Source organism: Rhineura floridana, chromosome 9 (assembly GCF_030035675.1).
Source record: "Rhineura floridana isolate rRhiFlo1 chromosome 9, rRhiFlo1.hap2, whole genome shotgun sequence".
Lineage (NCBI taxonomy): Eukaryota > Metazoa > Chordata > Lepidosauria > Squamata > Rhineuridae > Rhineura > Rhineura floridana.
Genome location: NC_084488.1, coordinates 36,342,954 through 36,366,084, shown reverse-complemented (window position 1 = coordinate 36,366,084; position 23,131 = coordinate 36,342,954). Strand labels below are relative to the sequence as shown.

Below are 23,131 nucleotides of genomic sequence, written 5' to 3'. Positions count from 1 at the left end.
GAAACTAGCCTGTAACAACTGAGGTCATCACCACAAAAGAACCATTGATTCCCTACCTGAAGGGTAGTTCTGTGTTGCTGGTTAGAAACTCATCAGCTTGGGTTATAGCTGATGTGGTTGCAGGCAGGAAAGACTAGTTGAGGGAAGTAGGTAGCTCCCAGGATTCCTCAGTTTGTATCCTCGCCAAGTTCAAAAATGTCAAAGGAATAAACAACCATGCAATAGTGGAAGACAAAAACCTACTTCCCTTAATTGAGGATTACATGAGAATCCCAGATAAACATGCAAAACAGAAAAAGGACAGCCACAACGGTGGGGCTGATGAGTTTCTGACCAGCAACACAGAACTACCCTTCAGGTAGGGAACCAATGTTTTTTTCTTGTGATGCTGGTGAAACTCATCAGCTTGGGATGTTCTAAAGCTTCCCATGTAGGGAGGGCCATATGTAAAAAGCTGTCCATCAAGCACATAGAATCTGCTGTAGAACCCTTTGGCCAAAGGCCATCTCTGCTGAAGCATACCTGTCAATTTTATACTGTTTGGTGAATGAACTGGGCAATGCCAAAGTGGCCACTCCAAAGGAGCATTGGCTGACAGTGCTGCAGAGGTGGCAGCAGCCCTCGCAGAATGGGCAGTAATTCTAGTCAGGACTGGCAATTTCTGTGACTCATGGGCAAGTACTATACATGCCCTAATCCACCTTGAGAGTAGGGGAAGTGACCCTCTTACCCAAGGAGGCCAGGTAGAAGGAGATAAAAAGAGAGTCCATTTGTCTAAGGGCTTTTGTTCTATTAATGTACACTTTAAGGTCCCTTCTAAGGTCAAGTGAATGCCAGACTCTTTAGAAGGGGTGGGATGGATTTGGGCAAAATGTAGGAAGGATCAATTCTTGCTGTCTATGGAATCTAGAAAGTACTTTAGGGAGGAAAGAGGGGTCAGTGCGGAGGATCACGCTGAATGAAATACAGAGGTACTTAGCCACTGACAGAGCATTTAATTCTGAAATCCTACAGGCGGATGTTATTGCCACGAGGAAAAGGGCTTTCAGTGATAGAAGTCTAAGAAAACCTTACTGAAGAGCTCAAAGAGAGGTTTTTGTAATGCCCTGAGCACCTTATGAAGATCCTAAGATGGGTATCTATGCACCTAGGAGGACACTTAAGGGTCACCCCCCAAGGAATCTCTTCAATAAGGGGTGATGGGATATAGGAAATACTGAGGATAGGAAAGCTAGAGAAAATATAGCTGCACTTTGCCTCTTCAGGGTGTTGGGCTGGAGGCCCTTTGCACGACCAGCTTGGAGAAAGGCTAGAACGGTGGAAAACCTGGGGTTGCGTGCGGAAAATCCCTTGGAAGAACACCAGAATGTGAAGGTCTTCCATCAGGGCCAGCTCCAGGTATGATGGGCCCCTTGGGCACCAGTGTGCCCTGGGCCCCTCCAATCCCCTACTGTGATCCACGGAAACAGCCACAGGAGGGATCACAGGACAGGAGCTTCTGAGCCGCCTGCCATTCCATCCCCCTATGGTTAGAACAATTAGCATGCACCAGCAACTGTACAGAAGGCCCAGAGTGCAACGAGGAAGACACACTAGGGTCTGCAGAAACATAATGCACATTGTGCTGTGGTTCACAAGCAGCAGGAGGGGGAGGGGTGGCCCTTAACTGTGCTGATAATTCTCCTATTAAGGCTTCTTTAATTTGCCTCAGTATGTTGACACTAAGGAGGAATTCTTGGCCAGCGTCATCAGAGCCCTGAGTATGGGATGGAGGCTGGCTGACTTGGGATAAGGTGGAGAGGGGGTTGAACTAGTGGGGGAGACCTCTGGAAACCCCAGAAACTCTTCCTCTCCTCAGGTATGAGGATATGTAGCCCACTGCTAATAAAGTTGATCCTCTGTATCACCATGGCAGTGGGAAAGGTACCCCTCCCTTTTGTTGCTTCGTGGCCATGAGGCGCAGGAAAATACTTGCTGTTGCTGGTGCACAGCTTTTTTGCCCCCAGGGCTTCATCTGGGCTGGGGGGGGGGCTCTAGATGTCTGCGCTTCTGCTCGGCCTTGCGGGCTGCAGGGAGCACAGGAACCGTAGATGCCTCTGGTAAAAGGCTGCTGGACACCATTTCAGCTGTACCGCTGAGGTAAAGGAAGCAGAGTGAGCGCAACACACACCCTGACACGAAGGCGCAGTGGACTCAGGCCGAAAGAATTGGACTCAGGCTGAAAGAATTTGTTGTAAATGGAGATATGACTGCTTCACTCTCCCCCCTGCCCCCCCCCCGCTGAGAAGGCCCAAAACAAGATTAGAAAGCAGAGATAGGAAAAAAGGGTGGGAAAAACAGAGACCTTTTTTTTTTTTTTTTAAAGGAAGAAATAGTCACCAGAGCAGTATAGCGGGAGGGAGAGGGCTTTAAAGGCACAATGATACATAATAATAAGAAAACCTGAGGTAAAAAAGGGAGCAAAGACAGAATGAGAGCGACCTACTTCCCTCAACTTGTCTTTCCCGCCTGTGACCACAAGGTGGAGCTATAACCCAATCTGATGAGTTTCACCAGCAACAGGAGAAGTGATGGTTTCTTAAGGGTTTAAATCATTCCCTCTTAATATAGGAGGCAATCTCCCTTTCCCCAAAGTAAAATTCCACTCAACAATGGGCTCAATTCGGCCCTGCCACTTTTTTAAAAAAAACAAAGCAGGAAAGACAGGGATCTAGGCATAACCTTAAATACCCCACTGGATGGAAAAATACAGGAGAGAAAATTAACGTCTTTTTCATTCTACCTGTTGATCTTGCATTAAAGTCTGACAAATATTGACACTGAATTCAAGTTGTTTCTTAAGTTGGTTAATCTGCTCTTGCCATTGTTCTTTCTCCTCCACATGAGAAAGTTCAGACATCCAGCGATGGTTTTCTTGACGCCGCATGCTGATATTCTGTTGCTGCCTTGCTGTTGCGAGAGGACGGTAGTTTCCATCTGCTGAAAGAGGACGAGGATTCTTCCAGCTGGGAATAATTAGTGTTATAACAAGTGATTACACATTTCTAAATTCTGCTCTGGGTAGAAAACATTTCATAAAGTAAAAAATACGGTTACAAGGCAAAAGAAATATAGCCAGTTCAGTTCTAAAGGAACCCAAGCCTAGTTCATGCCTCCTCCCCTTCACCATGCAGGTAACATCATATATGATACAGTCACCTGATTTGTACAGCCTCCCTTCACCTTCTTTGTGAAGGGGAAGAATTTATTTTATCTGGCATCTGGATGAAGCACCTACATCATACGTTCTGTTCTGTGTAGAGGTGGGACAGAGCAGTGTCTCTCCTCTACAACACAAAGACTCTGATCCAATAAATGTTATAAGCAGGCCTTAGAAGCTAAGCATCAGTAGTAAGCAGACAAATGAAGTCACAGAAGAAATACACCAAATACCCACACGTTCATAGTTTCAGGTTATATATAACCTTTCAGGGTAAACTTCTCAGTATTATTATTATTATTATTATTATTTATTAAATTTATATCCCGCTCTTCCTCCCAGAAGGAGTCCAGGGTGGCAAACAAAACACTAAAAAATCTTAAAAACAAAAGACTTTACGACATATTAAAACAATGCATCTTTAAAAATATTTTTAAAAAAAGCTTTAAAAACATCTTAAAAAGCAATTCCCACACAGACGGAGACTGGATAAGGTCTCTACTTAAAAGGCTTGTTTACAGAGGAAGGTCTTTGGTATGTGCCAAAAAGATAACAGAGATGGTGCATGTATAATATTTAAGGGGATGGAATTCTAAAAGCTGGGTGCCACAATGTTAAAGGTCTGCTTCCTATGTTGTGCGGAATGGACCTCAGTACAGAACAAATGATTCACATTATTAATAAACAATCAAAGGAAACGGCCTTCTTAAAGGGAATTAATTACAACTTCACTATTGGTAATGCACATGCAAAACTAACCTCTCCTTATCTTCCTTTGCACAATATGCACTTTGATCTACATTACTGGGACACACGGAGAACTCATTGGAACTAAATTCTTGCTCTTCTTCCTCCTCTTCTGCTTGGCCAAGCCCATCAGAAAGATATAAATCTTCATCACCACCACCATCATCTTCATCGAGTGCACACTGAGTAGACCCTCCCCATGTTGCCGTTGTTCTAGCATTAGGTATTAAAAAAAGTCATTCTGCTGCTAAAGCATAATAAAATGAAATCAAATCACACAGAAATAACTGTGCACTGTGTAAGAACAGCAAGTACAGTAGGGCCCTGCTTTTCGGCATCCCGCTAATATGGCGCCAGCGGGGAGATAACTGTAGCGTGGGGAGCTTCAGGGGCCAAGCACTGTCAGCTGGAGTGCGGCTGCTGGAGCTCCCTGCGCTACAGCTGATTGCACGCTATAACTAATCAGCTGTAACGTGGGGAGCTCCAGCTGCCATGCTAGAGATCACAGCGATCAGCTGTTCTGTACAGATGATCGAGTTGGAGCAGCAGCAGGCTTCGGGCTATGTCCCACTTTCCGGCAATTTTAGCTTTTCGGCGGGGGTCTGGAATGTAATCCACCGCATGAGTGGGGCCCTACTGTATGTACTTCCCAAATTAATGTCATGTTCTAGAAACACAATTTGCTTTATCTGTATGTCTTTTGGGAATTCTGCAAGATCCAAATTATACTGGGGAGTTAGTTATGCCTTTGTTTTATTTTTAGAGTATTTCTCCATCTTTCAGGGTGTATGTTTTGTTCCGAGTAGCTACTGCATTTTTCAATTCACAACTATGTCTTTGCAATATAAGGACAAATTGTTTATAATCTAATAGTGTCTGCTCAAACCTTCTGCACCAAGATCAGCAAGCTTGGCTATATAACAATCAGCCTGGCTATTTGAGGAAGCAGCAATATCACAGCAGTGATCAAATCTGTGGTGGGGGGAAGGAAACCTGAAAGGGAATCTCTTCCCTTCCTTGAAATGGTTTGTAGAAAGCAGTATTCAGACCCAAGTATAGGCAATCCTAGTTATAGCTCATTCAGAACAAATCTGAATCTAAATATAATTTTGAAAAGGTATCTATCTTTACAATGAATACAACCTAAATGTAGCCCAGATGAGGAAGCTTTTTCTTCTCGTTTGACTTTTTCTCTTACTTGTCTGTTCTGCTTTGTTGGGGAGTGCACTGAGTCTCTGATCCATCACTTTTAATAGATCCAGCACCAGCAGAAGTGCTGTCTGCTAGATCTCTTCTCCTCTGGTGCTCAGCCATTAAAGCTTCAAGCTGCTTTCTTCTCTGTCGCAATTCTTCTCTTAAAATCTCATGTCTACGCATCTCAGACCAAAGCTGTTAAATATTAAGAGAAAATATTTTAATGAAATACAAATCAAATATGTTACTGCAATTTTATGTACAAGATTAAGGGTTTTTTTAAATCCCATTTCAAGCACACTCAGAACTGTGCAACTTTTCAATGTCTTCTGTTAGACTAGCACAGAGAAAGGGCTCCCTATCCCCTTAATTAGGACATTATGAAGGAATGAGACACAAGCAAAGGGAAAAGGAGGCAGGAGATCTAGAAAGCCTCTTTCCCAGGGTATCCTAATGATCCTTTCACCCTCTTCATTTCTCACTCAGCCTCTTCTTCCCCTTATAACTCTTGCACAGTAGCCAAATTTAAACTTCTCAAATGCATTCAAGGTTTTCATGATTGCTTGATTTGCATATTTTATTCCAATTTTTAACCCAAAATACTTCCAAGTATGAGGCAAAATAAAGTAATAGGAAGGGATGGGATGAGAGAAGTTTACCAGTCTTTTACAACGGTGCAGTCCCAATTTACTGAAGAATATTTGGAATCTAAAGAGGAAAGTTTATCAGTGTTGTCCTGAATATGAAGTACCTCACTATCCACTGTGGTTTCTTCTGGCTGAACCAGAGCCTTGCTGGCTGCATTGATTTCATTAGCAGCGGGTGTTGGATTATTCCCTGGGCAATTATCCAGGCTAGATGACAACTAAGAATGAAATGTTAAAATGGGAATATTAATATTTTAATAAGAACATTTCACAAATTAATGACATCTGTAGCATCATTGCCTTTTAATGATGCAACCAATTTTTTATTTCAGGAAGGCTGCATCCTGGGAAAACAGTTTGCAAGCCAAACAAGACTGATGTATATAAACTAATGCTCCAAGTTTCTTAACTGCTCATACAACTGTTTACAGATCCATCATCTCTTTCAAACATACGTCTTTTTCTCATTGTTTTCTGATCTTTTAATATATTGGCAACAATACACTTAAAACTTAGCATTATACCCACAAAGACTAACACTCCCATCATCCCTTTTCTTAAATGAATAAAAGCTGGGATTAATCATCTTGTCAATGAGATGCCAAGCAGAATTGCCTTTGGAACTTCTTATTTCACTCTCCCATGCTAGACCACCATTCTACTTACTTGAAGATCAGGACAAGCCTTCTGCAGCACTTGGATTTTTTCTTGAATTTTTATCAGTTTCTTTCTTTCTTCTTGGAGATGTTTCAGTTCTCTCTGTTGCTGCTGAAGTTTGGCTTCATAAAATTTCTCTCTAGAATAATAAAACTGTCTCATATTACCATTTTCTTGAACAAGAATTATATACGGAAGCACACTGAAGTGATCGCAGGACATCTAATAAAAAATCATCAGCATCACCATCTGACTGGGCAATCATCCACCCCCATCTAATTTGCAATGGATCTGGAAAAAAAAGATTAATCTGGAGAACATCCACTCTAGAAGTCTGAAACGTATTCATTTCTAAAACCAATCCATTCTGAATTGGCACAGCCTCCTGGTCCCACAGCATTCCCAATGAGGCCGTCAGGAGAGTTACGGGGCTTACAGTCCTCCCTGCACCCCTCCTAGTATACAACATACCAAAGGCAGGGATGCATGTCCAAGACAGTTCCACCTAGATTGAGAAGGGCATGTGAGGCCTTAGACATGGTGTAGGGAACCTGTGGTCCTCCAGGAATTCCTGGACTCCAACTCCCATCACCCCTAAGCTTTGGCCATGCTGACTGGGAGTTGAAGTACAACAGCTGGAGAGCCACACATTCCACACCCCTGCCTTAGACAGCATCATTCATGCATGGTGTATGGGTTACTGGGCCTCACAAGAAGTAAAGTCAGTAAAAGAGTACTGGCAGGCAGGGAGAATCCCAGTAATTCCAGGAAGGCACTGGGTGCAGCCGTGCACGTTTTCAGACTCTGCAATGCTCAAGTGGACTCTGAAAAAAGCCTTGCAATAGATAATCCCCTCAACTCCTGTCAGTAAATCTGCCCCATCAGTAATTTTAATCCAGGTAAAAGAGACTGTACCTTGCTTTTTCATTTAGAACCACACCTTTCTGTGACTTGTTTGCACTAGTTCGAATATTGTTTGGCTGCTGCTGCTCTTTTTCCTCTTCAGCCAGAAATAGTTGATCCATGTTGTCCTGTCCTGCAGCCTCTAGCTCCCCCTCATCATCCTAAAAAAAGCAACAGTCACTCCAGCAATGATCTCACTGAGCTCCCCACTCTTTTCCTCCCCAGCCCCATCCAAAGGAGTTATTTGCCTTCAGATGCACTGGAGCCAAAGACTCATGCTGCACACTTGGCATAGTCACACACTGTTTACTAAAAACACACAACGAAAATTTAATGGTGGAGAAATGTAGAAAAGATATATGAGACAAGTAATTGTGGGAGAAGATCACACAAGCGCTTTGCACTCTTATCAAGTACTTTCTGTGACTCTGATGAAATAATTATGGTCAGATCAACTGAGCACATTGATAGAGCCCAAGGGCCTGAGATCACCCAGTAGAATTTTTTAATTTTCTAATAGTAGACTGCAAACCAGAAGCCATTTCTGAAAACTGTTTTTGCCATTTACTTCAGTTTCAAATACATTTATGTCGCTTTGTGAAGTCATAAAGGACTCTTAAATGGTTTAGTATACTTCATAGATTGTTAGTTAACACTAGATGTGGTGGGCAGCAGAAATCCAGCATAAGCATAATGGTTGGTACCATGGCACTCTTGAGAACTTTCCTAGTGCCTAGAGTCTCTGCAGACCGACTCCCCCACTGCACCCATCATCATGTGGTAGCAAGGATGGTTATCATTACATAATTACATAAAGATGAAAATGAAAAACTGAAAATCAATATTGAATAAATTAACTATTCAGTACTGTAGAAGTATTTATGTACCATTTCTACTTATCTGAATGAAACTTAGAATGGTAGTGCTTAAGTTTTGTAGGAAAGTTGTAGAATCTCCTTCAATCTCAATTGTTAGTCTCCTGAACTGGGTTCAGATGTCCAAACAAACCACTCTTGGGCTAAACAAACTATGGCATTGCATTATGTGAGAACCAGACCTATTTGACTTATTCTTAGCTGTTACGCAATTTAGCACAGTCCGTATTTATCAAAAATAATGGAAGGGAAATCTGAAAAATAATTAAGAACACCAAACGAAGTCACTTAATTATGGACTGGATCCAAAGGTTTGCTTCCTCCAATACAGGAAGCTTCAAATGGAGAAAATGAGCCTTTGGATAGAACCCTTTTACACACCAGGTGTTTCTCTGGAGGCACCAGGACACCACCAAGGGGGTATTGTCTTCCTCTTTTGTTGCTAGAGGTAGGAAAGAGTTAACACTCCAAAGGACTCTCATCTTAGCCCCTCCCATGGAGTGTCACTTCGCCATCTGGCCAAGATTGAAAGTATTACACTTATAACACTAACATCATGACTCAAAATAACATTGAATTTACTGAAGCCACCATGAAATATACTAGGTCAGTTCCCTGACCCTTCAACCTTCCCCCATTTACCTTGTGTTATTCATTCTCATGTGACATCCCAGGGTGGGCCTTGGCGGTGTCCTGGTGCCCCCAGAGAAACACCTTTCTGCTGAGTAAAAGGTTCCTTCTCCAGTGGGCACCAGGACATCTCCAAGTGGAATGTTCCAAAGCTGACCTTCCGCGTGGGTGGGTACATGCCCCTTAATGATCCGGCAGCACCTGCTAAGGAACTCTCCTCCCTATGGCTGCCTCTGCAAATGCATAAACATCCATCTTATAGTACTTGATAAATGTATCTGGGTTTGCCCAAGTGGCTGCTGTAGAGGAACAATTGTTGAATGTGCTGTGTAAGCAAGCTGGTGCTCTTATTGAATGAGCCAGGTGCAGAGTAAGGTAACCCCCTGAATGCTTCAGAAGCAGCCAGAGAAGCTCCAGCTAGAAGGAACTCGCTAATGGACACTTGGTAATTTATACAATCAAACCTCCTGAGTGTTTCAAAAGCAGCCAGGGGAACTCCAACTAGGTGAAACTTCTCATACCTTCAAAGCAATCCCTGAAATATTGCCATGCTACAAGAACCTGCTGAGTGCCAGTAATCTTTTTTTTTTGTAATAATTTTTATTATTCAATTTTTTATAAAACAAACACAACAAAATCAAACAAAAACAATACAACAAAAATAAAAAGAAAAAAAAACTTGACTTCCGATTTGTTACAGATCAGCTATAGGTACATAATATATATCAAACTTGACCCCTAAAACATACAAAATTCACTTTTTTCCATAGTCTATCTTGATTAATCGTCAAATCCCATTATCATCATTTCATTTTTTTCTTTCAACAAAAAGTCCAAAAGAGGCTTCCATTCCTTAAGAAATGTATCTATCGTTTTTTCTCTGAGAAGGCATGTCAATTTGTCCATCTCGACTAAGTCCATTAATTTCAATAGCCATTCTTCCATTGTTGGTACTGATTCCATTTTCCACTTTTGTGCATATAATAATCTTGCTGCCGTAATCATATATAATATTATTCTTCCATATTTCTTTTCTTTTTGTTTACCCATAAAGCCCAATAAAAAAAATTCTGAGTGCCAGTAATCTGAAACTTAAACTGCTGTTTAAATTAATACAACAAGAACAACAGAACACCAGGTAGCCTTAATTTCCAGTGGGTTAGGGATTATATAAGAAGCATGTGTTTACCTTCAATTCTGTTGCTCATATTCTAAAAAACAAAAAACAAAACACCTATATAAAAAACTATCTTTCGAACACAAGGAATAAAGACAAATTAATTTACATGTAAAACATGGATTAAATTTGCTACTGAACTTCCTCAAGGGAGTAACGAAACAGAATTGCATGTGTGTAAGCCTTAGCCAAGTTACCAAGTTGTGCAGAGTAGTAAGCCCTACCAAGGTTAATTTGTTCCACAGGTTGCAGTATTAATCTATAAACTCTTTTACGCTGCCCTGGAACCTGATGGTGAAGAGTAAGTAATGAATTGAACATCAGCACCATTCCAACAGTTCTTTAGCTAATGAACCGAAACCCCTGGTAAAATAATAGTGAATATGTCATTGCAGAGGATAATAGGGCATCATACAGAGGACCCTTAAACTCCTCAAGAATTGATAAGATATCCATTCCTTCAATTATTAAGGAATGCAGCTCTCCAGAAGAGCAAACTTGTGCTATTTGCTGCTACTCTTGAAAAAACTTCCAAATAAAAATACCACAGGGCCAACTGCTAAAAATAACCTTCACATTTTCATGAAGCTCATGAGGTAACTGATAATAACTTATATGCTTCTGGTCCTCTAGGAATATTTCCAAAGGGTCAATATTCTGGTGTGTTCTGAGGGAAAAAAAACTAACAGTCTCCACAGACATGTCTATATAACTCTTGAACACTGTATGAACATTCTGGGGTCCAAATAACCCCGAACTGGCAACCCAGTATGGGACATTATGGAAAACAATTACTCACACTATAATATAGTGCAGCCTCTCTGCCTTTGAGAGGCTGACTGCAGCTTCTGATTACTGAATGGGGAGGCGGGAACCCTGCAAACTCTTCACCTCCTGATGAGGAAGTGCCCAAATTGGCCCCATATATAGTACTTGACAACAGTGGCCACTACTGCCCAAGGAGTCTAGGTGAGTAGTAAGATGTTGCTGTGGAACAGCATGGAATAGCACTGATTACATATGAGAAAGGACCTGTTGCAGAACACACCTCCCAAAAGAGGCATCGGCAGAAGTGTAGCGATCTATCTTGTAATGCTTGAGAAAGGAATCTGGAGTAGACTATACAGCCACTCTGCAAATATCTGCAAGAGGTGCATTGGATGCAAATGCAGCCATAATGGCAACCAACCTAGTCAAGTGTGCCATTATTTTACTAGGCACTGGAAGCTTAAGCGCCTTGTAAGCCAGCGTAAGGCAGGCGCGCAACCAACAAAACACGGTGGAGTTAGAAACCTTTCTTCCCCAGTGACCATGGTGAAAGGATACAAACAGTGAATCCATTAATCTTATGTCCTAGGTTTGAGACAGGCAGGACTTGAGGGCCCTCCGAACATCAAAAGAGTGCCAGGTCTTCTCCAGTGGATGGACGGGCTTAGGACAGAGCGAGGGAAGACCAATGTCCTAACTGTAGAGGAAAACTGAATTGACTCTGGAACAAAAGGTTGGATCTGGACTCAGCACAACTGAGTCCTTATGGGCGATGCAAAGATGGCGTGTCAATGACAAAGCTCCCAACTCTGAAACTCTTCTCGTCGCGGTGACCGCCACAAGAAACAGGACCTTGGAGGTCAACAGTCAAAATGGTACTGACCTAAGAGGCTCCAAGGGAGGTCACTGCAGGGCTTGCAGGAACTTTGGTAAACTCCAGGAAGGAAAATAGTGACACACTGCCGACGGAAGGAGGGCAGCTGCCTAGGAAGAACCTACAATCATTGGATGCAAGGCCATTTAAGCACTCGAAGGGTAATCAAACTAAGCCTGGAGACACAAGGTGTTAGCTGTCACTCCCATCTTCAGACCTCTATGAAGACGCTGGAAGACTTGTTGTAATGTGGCTCATGAAGGTGGAAGAGCCCTGGAAGCATACCTGTCAAAGAAGGCAGACCATGCAGTCTGGTAGATGTGATTTGTTGATGGCCTTCTAGACACCAGCATTGTATCAGTACCTTTCTGTTATAGGCCTGCGCAGATCAGCTGTGTCCACTCCAACACCAAGCCATCAGACGCAACCAGTCAGAATCTGGGTGCCAGATTGGACAATGCAAAGGAAGACCTAATGTCATTGGATCTGATCTCGATGGCAGCCACCAACGAACTGCTATTAATAGGGCAAGCTGATCTGAGAATCACAGTCGACGCGGCCAGTACATAAGGTCCCGTAGTGCCACAACTTCCACAGTGCTCTGCCCTGGAAGGAACCAAATAGGAGATGGTCCAATCAGGAGTTCCCAAGGGCCTCTACGGACTCCACCCTTGTGTCTAAGTACCAGGAGAAGCACCAGGGAAGTCAAGAGTTGTGACTCAAACAAGCAGCTCCACTGTCAAGCTGTCAAAACTAGTTGAAGGAGATGAAATACTGCCAGATGTATTTTCCAGTCCCCTGGGATCACTTGTTGCCTGCTCAGCCAATCTGCCGTGACCTTCCGAGCCCCACTGAAGTAATCTCTGTTCGAGGACAGGTGACTCTCAGCCCAATATAATGATAGCATAATAGTGTGGTCTCCACCCAAAGAGAAAGAGCTTCAATGCCCCCTTTCTAACTTTTACATAGTTTCACGCAGGAGATGTCATGACTGGAAGATGCAAGGGTCAGGTGGACTGCTCTCAGCTCCAGATACACAAGATAAACACTGAAGTAAGCCTTACTAAAACTCAATGTTTGATAACTGTAATAAGAAATGTTAAACTGTTATAGTCACCCAGGGAAGTACTGATGATGGTCAGGACTCAAGTGGGCAATCCCCATCTACCAGGAGAACTGCACCTTAGGACAGACTTATGTAAGTAACCGTGAGCTTAGACTATGTGATTAATCTAGAAGGAAGTTACGCAAACAGCTAGTGAACAGAATCCAGTTCGCTGAACCTCGAAATGAGCCATAATGAGGCTGCATGGAATTTGTAATAGACGATATCACCCAGGGATCTGCTGGTGATGACTCCCCTAGCCACCAGGTTCATGATGTTATTCTGCTAAGCATCAGTTACCAAGAAAAAATGCTACACAGTCAGCTATGAGGGCCTGCAAAGGTTCACACAGAGATATGGAGGGCTGAAACCTACAACTGAGGCTGATGCAATTTGAGTATCTGAGGCCCCTAAAGGGGTCACCAAGTTATAAATCCTGCCAAGTTTACACCAACGGCCATGAAGGCCAGCAACTGTTCAAAGGGACAGAGTAGGGATTTGAGCTGTAGCTCGAAAAGCCAGCCGTATATTTCAGGTACACCAAGGCCCCTAGAGGAGGCACACGTTGTACCACTGTTGCCCCTGGAAGCAGCCTGCTATTACTTCAGGCCTAAGAAAAAAATGGGAAATCAAATATTGCTTTCAATGCAAAAGATCAGACATAATTCCAAGCTGAGGACTATGACATCTCTCTGGCCAAAGCTTCTGGAGAACTAGCTGGGCCCCTTTTCCCAGTCACTAGACAGAATGACAGGAATTCCTCAGCAGAGGGCTACACCGTTTTCTGCCCAAGGAGTCTAGGTAGCAACTAGGCCCTATCCCCAGGGTTCTGAGTGACAGGCTAAGCCCTTCCACAGTCACTGGACTGACTAAGAAAGCGCTCATTACGTTCCACAAGCAGCATCAGCACCCTCAGCGTCAACACCAACCTTGCTGCTCAGGTGCAATTGCTGAGGAGGAATACTTAGAAGGCCCACGTTTGGCTGCTATATTCACTATAGGACAGCCTTGCCTACCTTAGGGTCAATGCACACCTTGTGCAGCCCAAATTGAATGCAGCATTCGTTCCAGCAGAATTCCTTCTGACGCAGGCTATGCGAAACATGGAACTGACGGCTGCTGAAAAGGCTACTGCTGCATATCACTGACTGCTGCTGAAGTGGGTGCTGCTGCCTATCACTTACATCTGAAGAAATGGCTATCGCTGCCTATTACTGCGCTGTGCCTAAATGATGACATTTAGAAAACCAACACAGGGTGATCTGGCCACAAATACGCACACACAGCAGAAGGAAGCAGACCCATACCATATATCAACATCTGCATGGGAAGAGGAGTATAGAGGAATATCGAGACCCAAAATGACCCCACCCCAAGAGGGTGGAGGTCTGATCTTTAATGAGCTCCAAATGCAGTCAAAGGCTGGATTGGTGAGACCAAAAAAGGACCCAACCCAGAAGAGGGGAGAGGGCCGAGCCCATAGGAGCTCTGAATGCGGCCAAGCAAAACATAATTACCCAAGGTAGAGGGGAGCGGTAATAGCGAGGCCAAAAACTGCCCAACAGAGGCAGGAGAAGAAATCTGCCTCTAATTAGTTCCAAATACAGGCAAAGGCAAACCAACAATTACATCGGTAGAGGGAGCATTGACTCATGAGGCCAAACCTAACTGCACACCACTGAGGGGAGCGACCTCTAAGAACCAAAATAATCGCACACAGTGTGGAGGGGCATTGAGAGTGTCCTTCCGCACTGGTCTTGTCTCTGGCCTGACAGGAACCGTGGATACTTATCATGGTTCATGAGGGAAGTGGAGCAACCACTAAGAGCAAAAATCATCGCACACAGTGGGGAGGGGCAGTGAGAGTGTCCTTCCACAATGGTTATGTATCTGACCGGACAGGAACCGTGGATAACTCATCATGGTTCCGCAGCTGCAGCAGCGGACTACTTAACTGGGGATGCCATCAGTTTGCAATCTTCGCCAAGGTGCCATTTAGAGCTCTAAATGCAGCCATGAAATCCAGCCAAGGGATAAAACCAAGTGCACACAGCAGATAGGAGCGGTTCAACTCTGAAGGTAGCCCAGAGATGTAGCCAAGGTCCAGAATATCCAAACACCATCAACTACGGCCCAAGCAAAGTACTTGCAGCAAAAAGGCAAGTCATCTGAGGTAGTGACAAGACAGTAGCATCAACAGGCAAGTGAAAACTGAAGGGGTAGTGGAAGCTGAGGCTGGCCCCAACAGTGCCAGATGTCTGGGTTGTAACCTCTGAAAAGGACTCACTGGCAGTGTAGGCACATTGCATGCCTGGCTGGCAGCCAGCAAAATAGAGGCGACCTGGTGCAAGGAGGTCCTGTACTTGAGGCCTTGCACCTCCTAATGGACTGATATGTGAGGGAAGGACAGAGAGTGATCAACATGGCATACACTCACCTGTCGCCTGGCATACACTCACCTTTGCCTGGTGCCTGAACCGAGATGTTATACACCCATGTGAGTGAGGAATGTGGTATCTTTAGTCAAACACACGCACTAGAAGAGGGATGCAGTGTGAACAGGGAGCACCGGTACACACCCATGGACAAGGGGAGTGGTACAGCCCCAAGTGTACTTCCACCCGGAAGTACATCATTTGGCCGCTGATCTGCCATAATATACACGCACAAGGATGGAGGGTGCGGTATCTGTTGTCAACCCATGCACTAAAAGAGGGGTGCGTTATAAAAGGGGCACCATTACACACCCACAGACGAGAGGAGCAGTACAGCCCCAAGTGCACTGCTAGCGATGAGATACCATGAAGTCAAAGCTCAGGCACAAGCACACAGTGGGAGAGGTGCAGTACTGCTCCTGTGCACTTATATATCTGGTAGCCTCTCCGCCTCCTGGACCTGTTCTTTTTCTTCTTCTTTTTTTTTAAAATAAGAACAACATTAGTAGAAATATGCCCTATATGATCCCCTGTATTAATACTGATACACTGACCACACAATGCTGAAAGTTGTAATATGTGGAGGGTGTATATAAAGTCTCTAAGAAAAAATACCTTAGAAAAAAAGTGCGGGAAAACAGTAAGTAAACAAAAAAGGCTGTTGATTAAAAGGAGGGAAAGGTAGAAAACAAAATGGCGGCCACCGAGTCTATCAGGCCCTTCAGGGGAGGACAATGGCGGCCATCACAGTAGTAGAGGAGGCCATCTGGAGGGGCAGTAAAGAAGCAACCACCCCCGCAGTCAATGAAGGAAGGAAGAGCCACTGTCACGCACTCTAGGCGGGCCAAGCTAATGTTGTTCAGTAAAGCAAGCTGTGAGACTCACAGACAGGGATTTTTTGTGAGAGAAGGAAACCTGCAATAAACGGGTTAAGCAGAGCAGAACAGAGCGCCAGGTTTGCCAAGGTCAGCAGCTGGTGGGCAAGTAGATAAGCAGGAACTTGCAGAAGCTCTGGTGTGGGGGAAAAAGTAGTTTGGAGAGAGAGAACTGTGCTTTGTGAATTTGTCAGTAAAGACTCTTACAAGAAACTTGCCTGTCCTGGCTTATTTACTGATCCATGCGTCCCTAGAATTTCTTCTTTGTATGATCTCTATACGCACACACCGACAGGGGTTATGGGCCCAGCTTATCATACAAAGTAAGGGGTTCGAGTGACGTTGCTGCAGAGAAAAGAAAGTGCGAGAAAGAGGCAAGTAAGAGTGGACAACATGGCTGTAAACCTGTCATCCGGGATGCCGATGGAGAGACTGAATGCTGTAAACTACTCCAGCTGGAAATGGAGAATGAGAGTAGTTCTGATTAAAGAAGATTTGAATGATGTCGTAGAAAGGCAGTGAGAGCAGCAAAGAAGCAATACTTTGCTGTCTCTATTCAGTCATCTCTTAACCGCCCAGCAGAACTTTATAAAGTTGTCCGGGGACTTTTACACTCTGGTCCCCAGGACGCAATAACACCATCAATTGCCCGCTGTAATGAGTTTGCGCGACACTTTCGTGATAAGATCATGAACATCCGCCGGGACCTTGACTCCATTATTGTAGCAGTTGATCCTAATGAGGTGTCCAGAGCACAGTCTTGTCCTGTTTTACTGGATGAGTTTCAGTTGGTACAGCTCGAGGATGTGGACAAGGTGCTTGGACAGGTGCGGGCGACCACTTCTGCTCTGGATCCTTGCCCCTCATGGCTAATAAAAGCTAGCAGGAATGGAACAGCCGGCTGGGCCAAGGAGGTGATTAATGCCTCTTTACGAGAGGGAGTGGTCCCATCCTGCCTGAAACAGGCGGTGGTGAGACCGCTCCTAAAAAAACCCTCCTTGGACCCTGATAATTTGGACAACTATAGGCCGGTAGCAAATGTTCCATTCCTGGGCAAGGTCCTAGAGCGTGTGGTCGCTCGCCAACTCCAGGCTCTCTTGGATGAAACTGATTATCTGGACCCATTTCAATCGGGCTTTCGGCCGGGGTTTGGTACAGAAACGGCCTTGGTCGCCCTGTATGATGACCTCTGTCGGGAGAAAGACAGAGGGAGTGTAACTCTGTTGGTTCTCCTTGATCTCTCAGCGGCGTTTGATACCATCGACCATGGTATCCTTCTGGAGCGACTTACGGATTTAGGAGTGGGAGGCACTGCTTGGCGGTGGCTCTGCTCCTATCTCGGGAATCGTCTCCAGAAGGTGATGCTGGGGGAACATTACTCGAGTCCCTGGGTACTCCAATATGGAGTCCCACAGGGTTCAGTTCTGTCCCCCATGCTTTTCAATATCTATATGAAGCCGCTGGGTGAGGTCATCAGGAGTTTTGGAGTGCGTTTCCAGCAATATGCTGATGATACGCAGCTCTACTACTCCTTTTCATCTTCGTCAGGTGAGGCTGTTGATGTACTAGACCACTGCCTGGCCGCGATAATGGGCTGGATGAGAGCTAATAAACTGAAACTCAATCCTAACAAGACTGAGATGCTGTTGGTGGGAGGGCCCTCTGCCCAGATGGTTGACGTTCGACCTGCCCTAGATGGGGTTACACTCCCCCTAAAGGAGCAGGTACGTAGTTTGGGGGTCTTATTAGATCCGCTCCTGTCACTTGAGGCTCAGGTAGCCTCGGTGGGACGGAATGCATTCTACCAGCTTCGGCTGGTAGCCCAACTACAACCCTATCTGGACAGGGAGAATCTCGCCTCAGTTATCCATGCTATGGTAACCTCTAGATTGGACTACTGTAATGCACTCTACGTGGGGCTACCTGTGAAGACGGTTCGGAAACTTCAGCTAGTGCAAAATGCTGCGGCCAGAGTTCTCACTGGGACAAAGAAATTTGACCATATAACACCTGTCCTGGCGCAGCTGCACTGGCTACCGATATGTTTCCGGGCCAGATTCAAAGTGTTGGTTCTTACCTATAAAGCCCTAAACGGCATCGGACCGCAATACCTGGTGGAACGCCTCTCTCGCTATGTACCTACCCGTTCACTACGCTCGATGTCGAAGGCCCTTCTCCGGGTCCCAACTCATAAAGAGGCCCGGAGATCAACAACTAGATCTAGGGCCTTCTCGGTGGTGGCCCCCGAACTATGGAATGCCCTCCCAGACGAGATACGCCTGGCGCCTTCTTTGTTATCTTTTCGGCGCCAGGTAAAAACCTACCTTTTCGCCCAGGCTTTTTAAACATTTTAAATTTAATTTTAAACCTAATATGGATTTTAATTTATAAACTCATGGCAATTCTATTTCGGATTTTTATCATGTTATATTTTTCACACTTGCTCATATTTTAATTGTGATTTTATTTGTTGTACACCGCCCTGAGAGCTTTCTGCTATAGGGCGGTCTAGAAATGTAATAAAATAATAATAATAAAATAAATAAATAAATAAAAAACCCCTCCGGCAGCTCCTTCAGCAGCGTGGACGAAGAAAGATGAGAAAGCGAAGGCTTTTATTACTCTGGGGCTGTCTGATTCTCAACTGTTGCTGGTGAGTAATGAGCCGACAGCTAATCAAATGTGGGAGAAGCTAAGGGCCGCTCATGTGCAGCAAACCGCAGGGAGCTGGCTGTGTTTAGCAAGGAAACTTTATCAGATGCGTTTTACAGATGAAGTGACTATGACAGAGCATCTGGCTGAATTTCGTAGATTATTTGCTGAACTTCAAGAAAGAGGAGTGCATCATAGTGACATTCAGATGGTCTATATACTGTTATCTTCATTTGATCGAAAATGGGATGTAATGGTCTCGAGCTTAGAAACTTTACCAGACGGAAATTTAAATTTGGACTTTGTAGAACAAAAACTTCAACAAGAATGGAATAGGAGACAAGAGAGTAAGAAGACTGAATTAAAAGAGACTGAGGCTGTACAACAACATCAATATCAAAGAAACAGGCAAGAGAATAAAATGTTATTTTTGTGGGTCCCAAGGACATATACAGAGACATTGTTTAAGTAAGAAGAGAAGTAACAGGGACTTTGGACGTCAGAGAACAAGCGTGAACTTTATTACCAAGGAGGACAATGAACTGATTAACTCTAAATGGCTGTTAGACAGCGGAGCGTCTAATTGCCTGATCACAGACTCTAGTTTATTTTACACATCAAAGCCAATACAGGAGAAGATTTATCTGGCTGACGGATCGACTCAGGACCCAATTGCAAGAGGCACGCTCAAGTTAAGTAATTTGGGAACTATATTGACAGATGTGTTATTAGTTTCTGGTTTAAAATATAACATTCTATCGGTACGAAAACTAGCTCAAATAGGTTGTAAAATTACATTTGAAGGGGATAGATGTTTTGGGAGAAAAGATGGTGAAATCTGTATGCAAGGGAAATTACAGAACCAAATGTTTATGGTAGAGAGCAAGCTTGATAAACCCATGTGTGCCTGGATAGGAGTAAATAAAAACAAACACGAAAATTGCATACATGAATGGCACAGAAAATTAGGGCACGCACATTTTGAGAAAGTGAAAAATACTCCAACGCATAGTCAAGATTTGGAACTAACACATTGTGAGCATGTGGATGAATGTGAGGTATGCTATAAAACAAAAATGACTGTGACTCCTGTAAATAAGAGCTGTGAAAGTACTACCACTAAACCCTATCAGCTCATACATGTGGATTTGGCTGGACCTTTCCAGTGTTCAAAAGGTGGGGCAAGATTCTATTTAGTGATTGTAGATGATTTTTCCAGATTTACACATGTATTCTTATTGAAAAAGAAGAGTGAAGCAGAAGACAAATTAAAGGCATTTATACAGAGGACAGAGACACAATATGGGGTTGTTATCAAAAATATCAAATCAGATCAAGGTGGGGAATTTACCAGTAATTCATTTAAAACATATTTGGAAAAGAAGGGAATAATACAAAGTCTCACTGCTCCCTTCAGCCCATCCTCCAACGGAACTGCAGAAAGGAGGAACCGGTCACTGCAGGATTCAATGAGAGCCATGCTGGCTGATGCAGATATGAATAACACTTATTGGGGTGAATGTATTCTATACACTGCTTACATTCAGAACCGCCTTGTGCACAGAGTAATAGGCATGTCTCCATATGAGAAACTGACTGGAAGAAAACCCAGGGTAAAACACATAGAGCATTTTGGAGCAAAATGCTGGGTGCATGTGTCAAAGCAGAAAAGACATGGTAAATTAGCTTCAAGAGCTCAGGCAGGTCGTATTTTGGGATTTCAGAATTCATATTATAGAATTTGGTTGCCTGAGAAACAACAAGTAGTGTTAAGTAGAAGCATAAAGGTGATAGATAAACCTTGGAGAGACAGTCAAACAGTAATACTTGATGGTGCAAGCAAGCAGGAAGCAGCAGATGTTCCTTTTGGGCATCAAATACCATTAAGAACCGCATTGACTGACTTAATTCAAAGTGGCAAACGTACTGTGAAAAGACTGAGGAGTGAAGACATGGCAATGCAAGATAAAGAGGTGCCAGGTACTAGTGCAGGAACAAGTGCAGACACAGGTGCAGGACCAAGTAAAATTGAGAGTGAGGAAGAAATGGAAATAGATACTGTTAGACGGTCAGAAAGAAAAACGAAAGGAAAACCACCTCATAGATTCACATTTAATGTTACACAAAAGAATGATGAGACAGATGAATATCCTGTAGAATGGGAAAAAGAAGGGCCAATAGACAAAGAAACAATGGATCTCATGTGGAAATACTGTATTGAAGAATGAAATATAAATGAGTGTTATCAAATAAAAGTGAACAAAAACTCTGTAAAACTTGTATGAATAAAGAACAAAAACTGAAATGGAAATGTAAATAGATACTGTAAGGAAACATGTACTGAAGTGTATTGTAATGACAAGTTAAGATTGTATAAATGTAACAATGAACATGTAGTTTTGTAATCTGTGAGTCTCAGGTGGGGGCTGTTGTTCAGTAAAGCAAGCTGTGAGACTCACAGACAGGGATTTTTTGTGAGAGAAGGAAACCTGCAATAAACGGGTTAAGCAGAGCAGAACAGAGCGCCAGGTTTGCCAAGGTCAGCAACTGGTGGGCAAGTAGATAAGCAGGAACTTGCAGAAGCTCTGGTGTGGGGGAAAAAGTAGTTTGGAGAGAGAGAACTGTGCTTTGTGAATTTGTCAGTAAAGACTCTTACAAGAAACTTGCCTGTCCTGGCTTATTTACTGATCCATGAGTCCCTAGAATTTCTTCTTTGTATGATCTCTATACGCACACACCGACAGCTAACAGGAGTATCCGCCTCTCCTTTAACTGGAGCCGCAGCTGCAAGCTCCAAAAAGGGGAGAAAAACCGCCTTGCCCTTCCAAGAGGGCAGTAAGAAGGCAACCATCCTGCAGTCGCTGTCAGCAGGGACGAAGGCAGGGAGCCACCACAGCGAGCACTAAGCGCGCTGCAGCAGCCAGTACAGGGAGCTCCTCCATGGGGAGAGAGGGAGTCGCTGTCGCTGCAAGTACAAACCGCACCGCAGCAGCTCCTCTGAGGGAAGAGATAGCCGCTGCTGCCAAATGCAGAAGCCACCGCCACAGTAAAGCGGGGTGCGAGTCGAAGCCGCAGCTTCAGACTCACTGCTTCTGTTGGCGGCGAAGTAACAGTCCTGAAGGAGGGAAAGCAGCCGCTGCAGAAGCAGAGGTGACAGAAGCAGCCCCTGGTGTCGCCAAAAACCATGAAGGGGGAAAAAACCAACTAAAAGGGCAGAGGCGACACCAGCAGCCTCTGCTGTTCCCAAAAAACAAGGACGAACAAGCAGGGCAGGAGGAAGGGGGGGAGGGAAACACAACTGAAAAACAACCAGCCCAAACCAGCCACAAAAGGGGTAAAGGTGAAAAAGGATGGAGGGAAAAGACTGGGAACAAAAAACTCCAGCAAAAATAACCTCCAGTCCCAACACACACTCTCTCTCACACAAACTTTCACAAACTTAAACACTAAATTCTCACACGACAAGTGGATATAACTGCCTCAGACAAAGGCAAGAATGAACTGGAGTGAGATGAGCATGGATACCCCAGGTCTTGACTTCAGTACATTCTTGCCTTCGGATGCTAGATGGCGCTATAACTCACGTGATGGCATGCTACCTGGGGAAAACAGGGAAGTGTCATTGCTCCGACCTTATTTGCCAGTTTCATTGCCATGATTCTATACCTTGTTGAGGGGAAACTTCCCACTTGTGTGGCAATCACATATTGAACAAATGGAAGGTTTTTAATCTCAGTAGGCTGAAAGTAAAAAGGTAATTAGAACCTCTGTCATAGAACTTCAATACAGGAATACCTCGCATTAACATACTCAACAGGACCAGAGCGAGTACGTAAACCGAAAATGTCCTTAAAGTGAAGCACTACCTTTTAAAACTTTTTTTACCTCTCCTTCATGCGGAGCCTCAAAGCCCCGCGCTAAAGCCTCTGCTGCTGCGCTGCCGCGCCTCTCAGCTGATCGCGAACGCACCTCCCAGCTGATTTGCGGTGGCACAATCACGTCTATTTCCACCCCCACGCACTGTTAAGTGTCCGTAAGTGTGAAGCAAGCGTACATAAACAGGGGCATGGTGGAGTATGGAGTATGTCCGTAAAAGCGAGTGTGTACGTTAAGTGAAGGTCCGTATAGCGGGGTGTTCCTGTATGCCAATGATAATGTAGTCTCCGCACATTCAGAGGAATATCTTCAAACTATCCTAAATGTCTTCACAGCAGCATATGGAAAGCTTGGCCTCTCACTCAATATCAAAAAACTCACAAGTGTTGCATCAGCAGATGCGAACTAGTCCCTCTTAATGGTGTGACTCTGGAGTATGTTAATCACTTTTCTTATCTTGTCAGCCATCTCTCTGTAAAAGCTGACAGTGCTGATATTCAACATCATCTGAGCTCTG

The 23,131-nt window shown here is 44.1% G+C and overlaps 1 protein-coding gene across 13 annotated transcripts in view; it reads right to left on the bottom strand.

Moving 5' to 3' along the window:
- PCM1 (pericentriolar material 1) overlaps positions 1-23,131 on the bottom strand; it is a 108,430-nt gene that overhangs the window by 55,292 nt on the left and 30,007 nt on the right. For 12 of the 13 annotated variants that reach the window (XM_061584818.1, XM_061584812.1, XM_061584819.1 and 9 more), the window contains 6 exons: positions 7,360-7,508; positions 6,454-6,583; positions 5,892-6,005; positions 5,145-5,335; positions 3,959-4,159; positions 2,783-3,005 (listed from right to left, as the gene is read on the bottom strand). In XM_061584818.1, coding sequence (XP_061440802.1) covers positions 2,783-3,005; positions 3,959-4,159; positions 5,145-5,335; positions 5,892-6,005; positions 6,454-6,583; positions 7,360-7,508 — 1,008 coding nt within the window. The remainder of the gene's footprint in view (positions 1-2,782; positions 3,006-3,958; positions 4,160-5,144; positions 5,336-5,891; positions 6,006-6,453; positions 6,584-7,359; positions 7,509-23,131) is intronic. The other variant, XM_061584821.1, reaches the window with a different exon arrangement.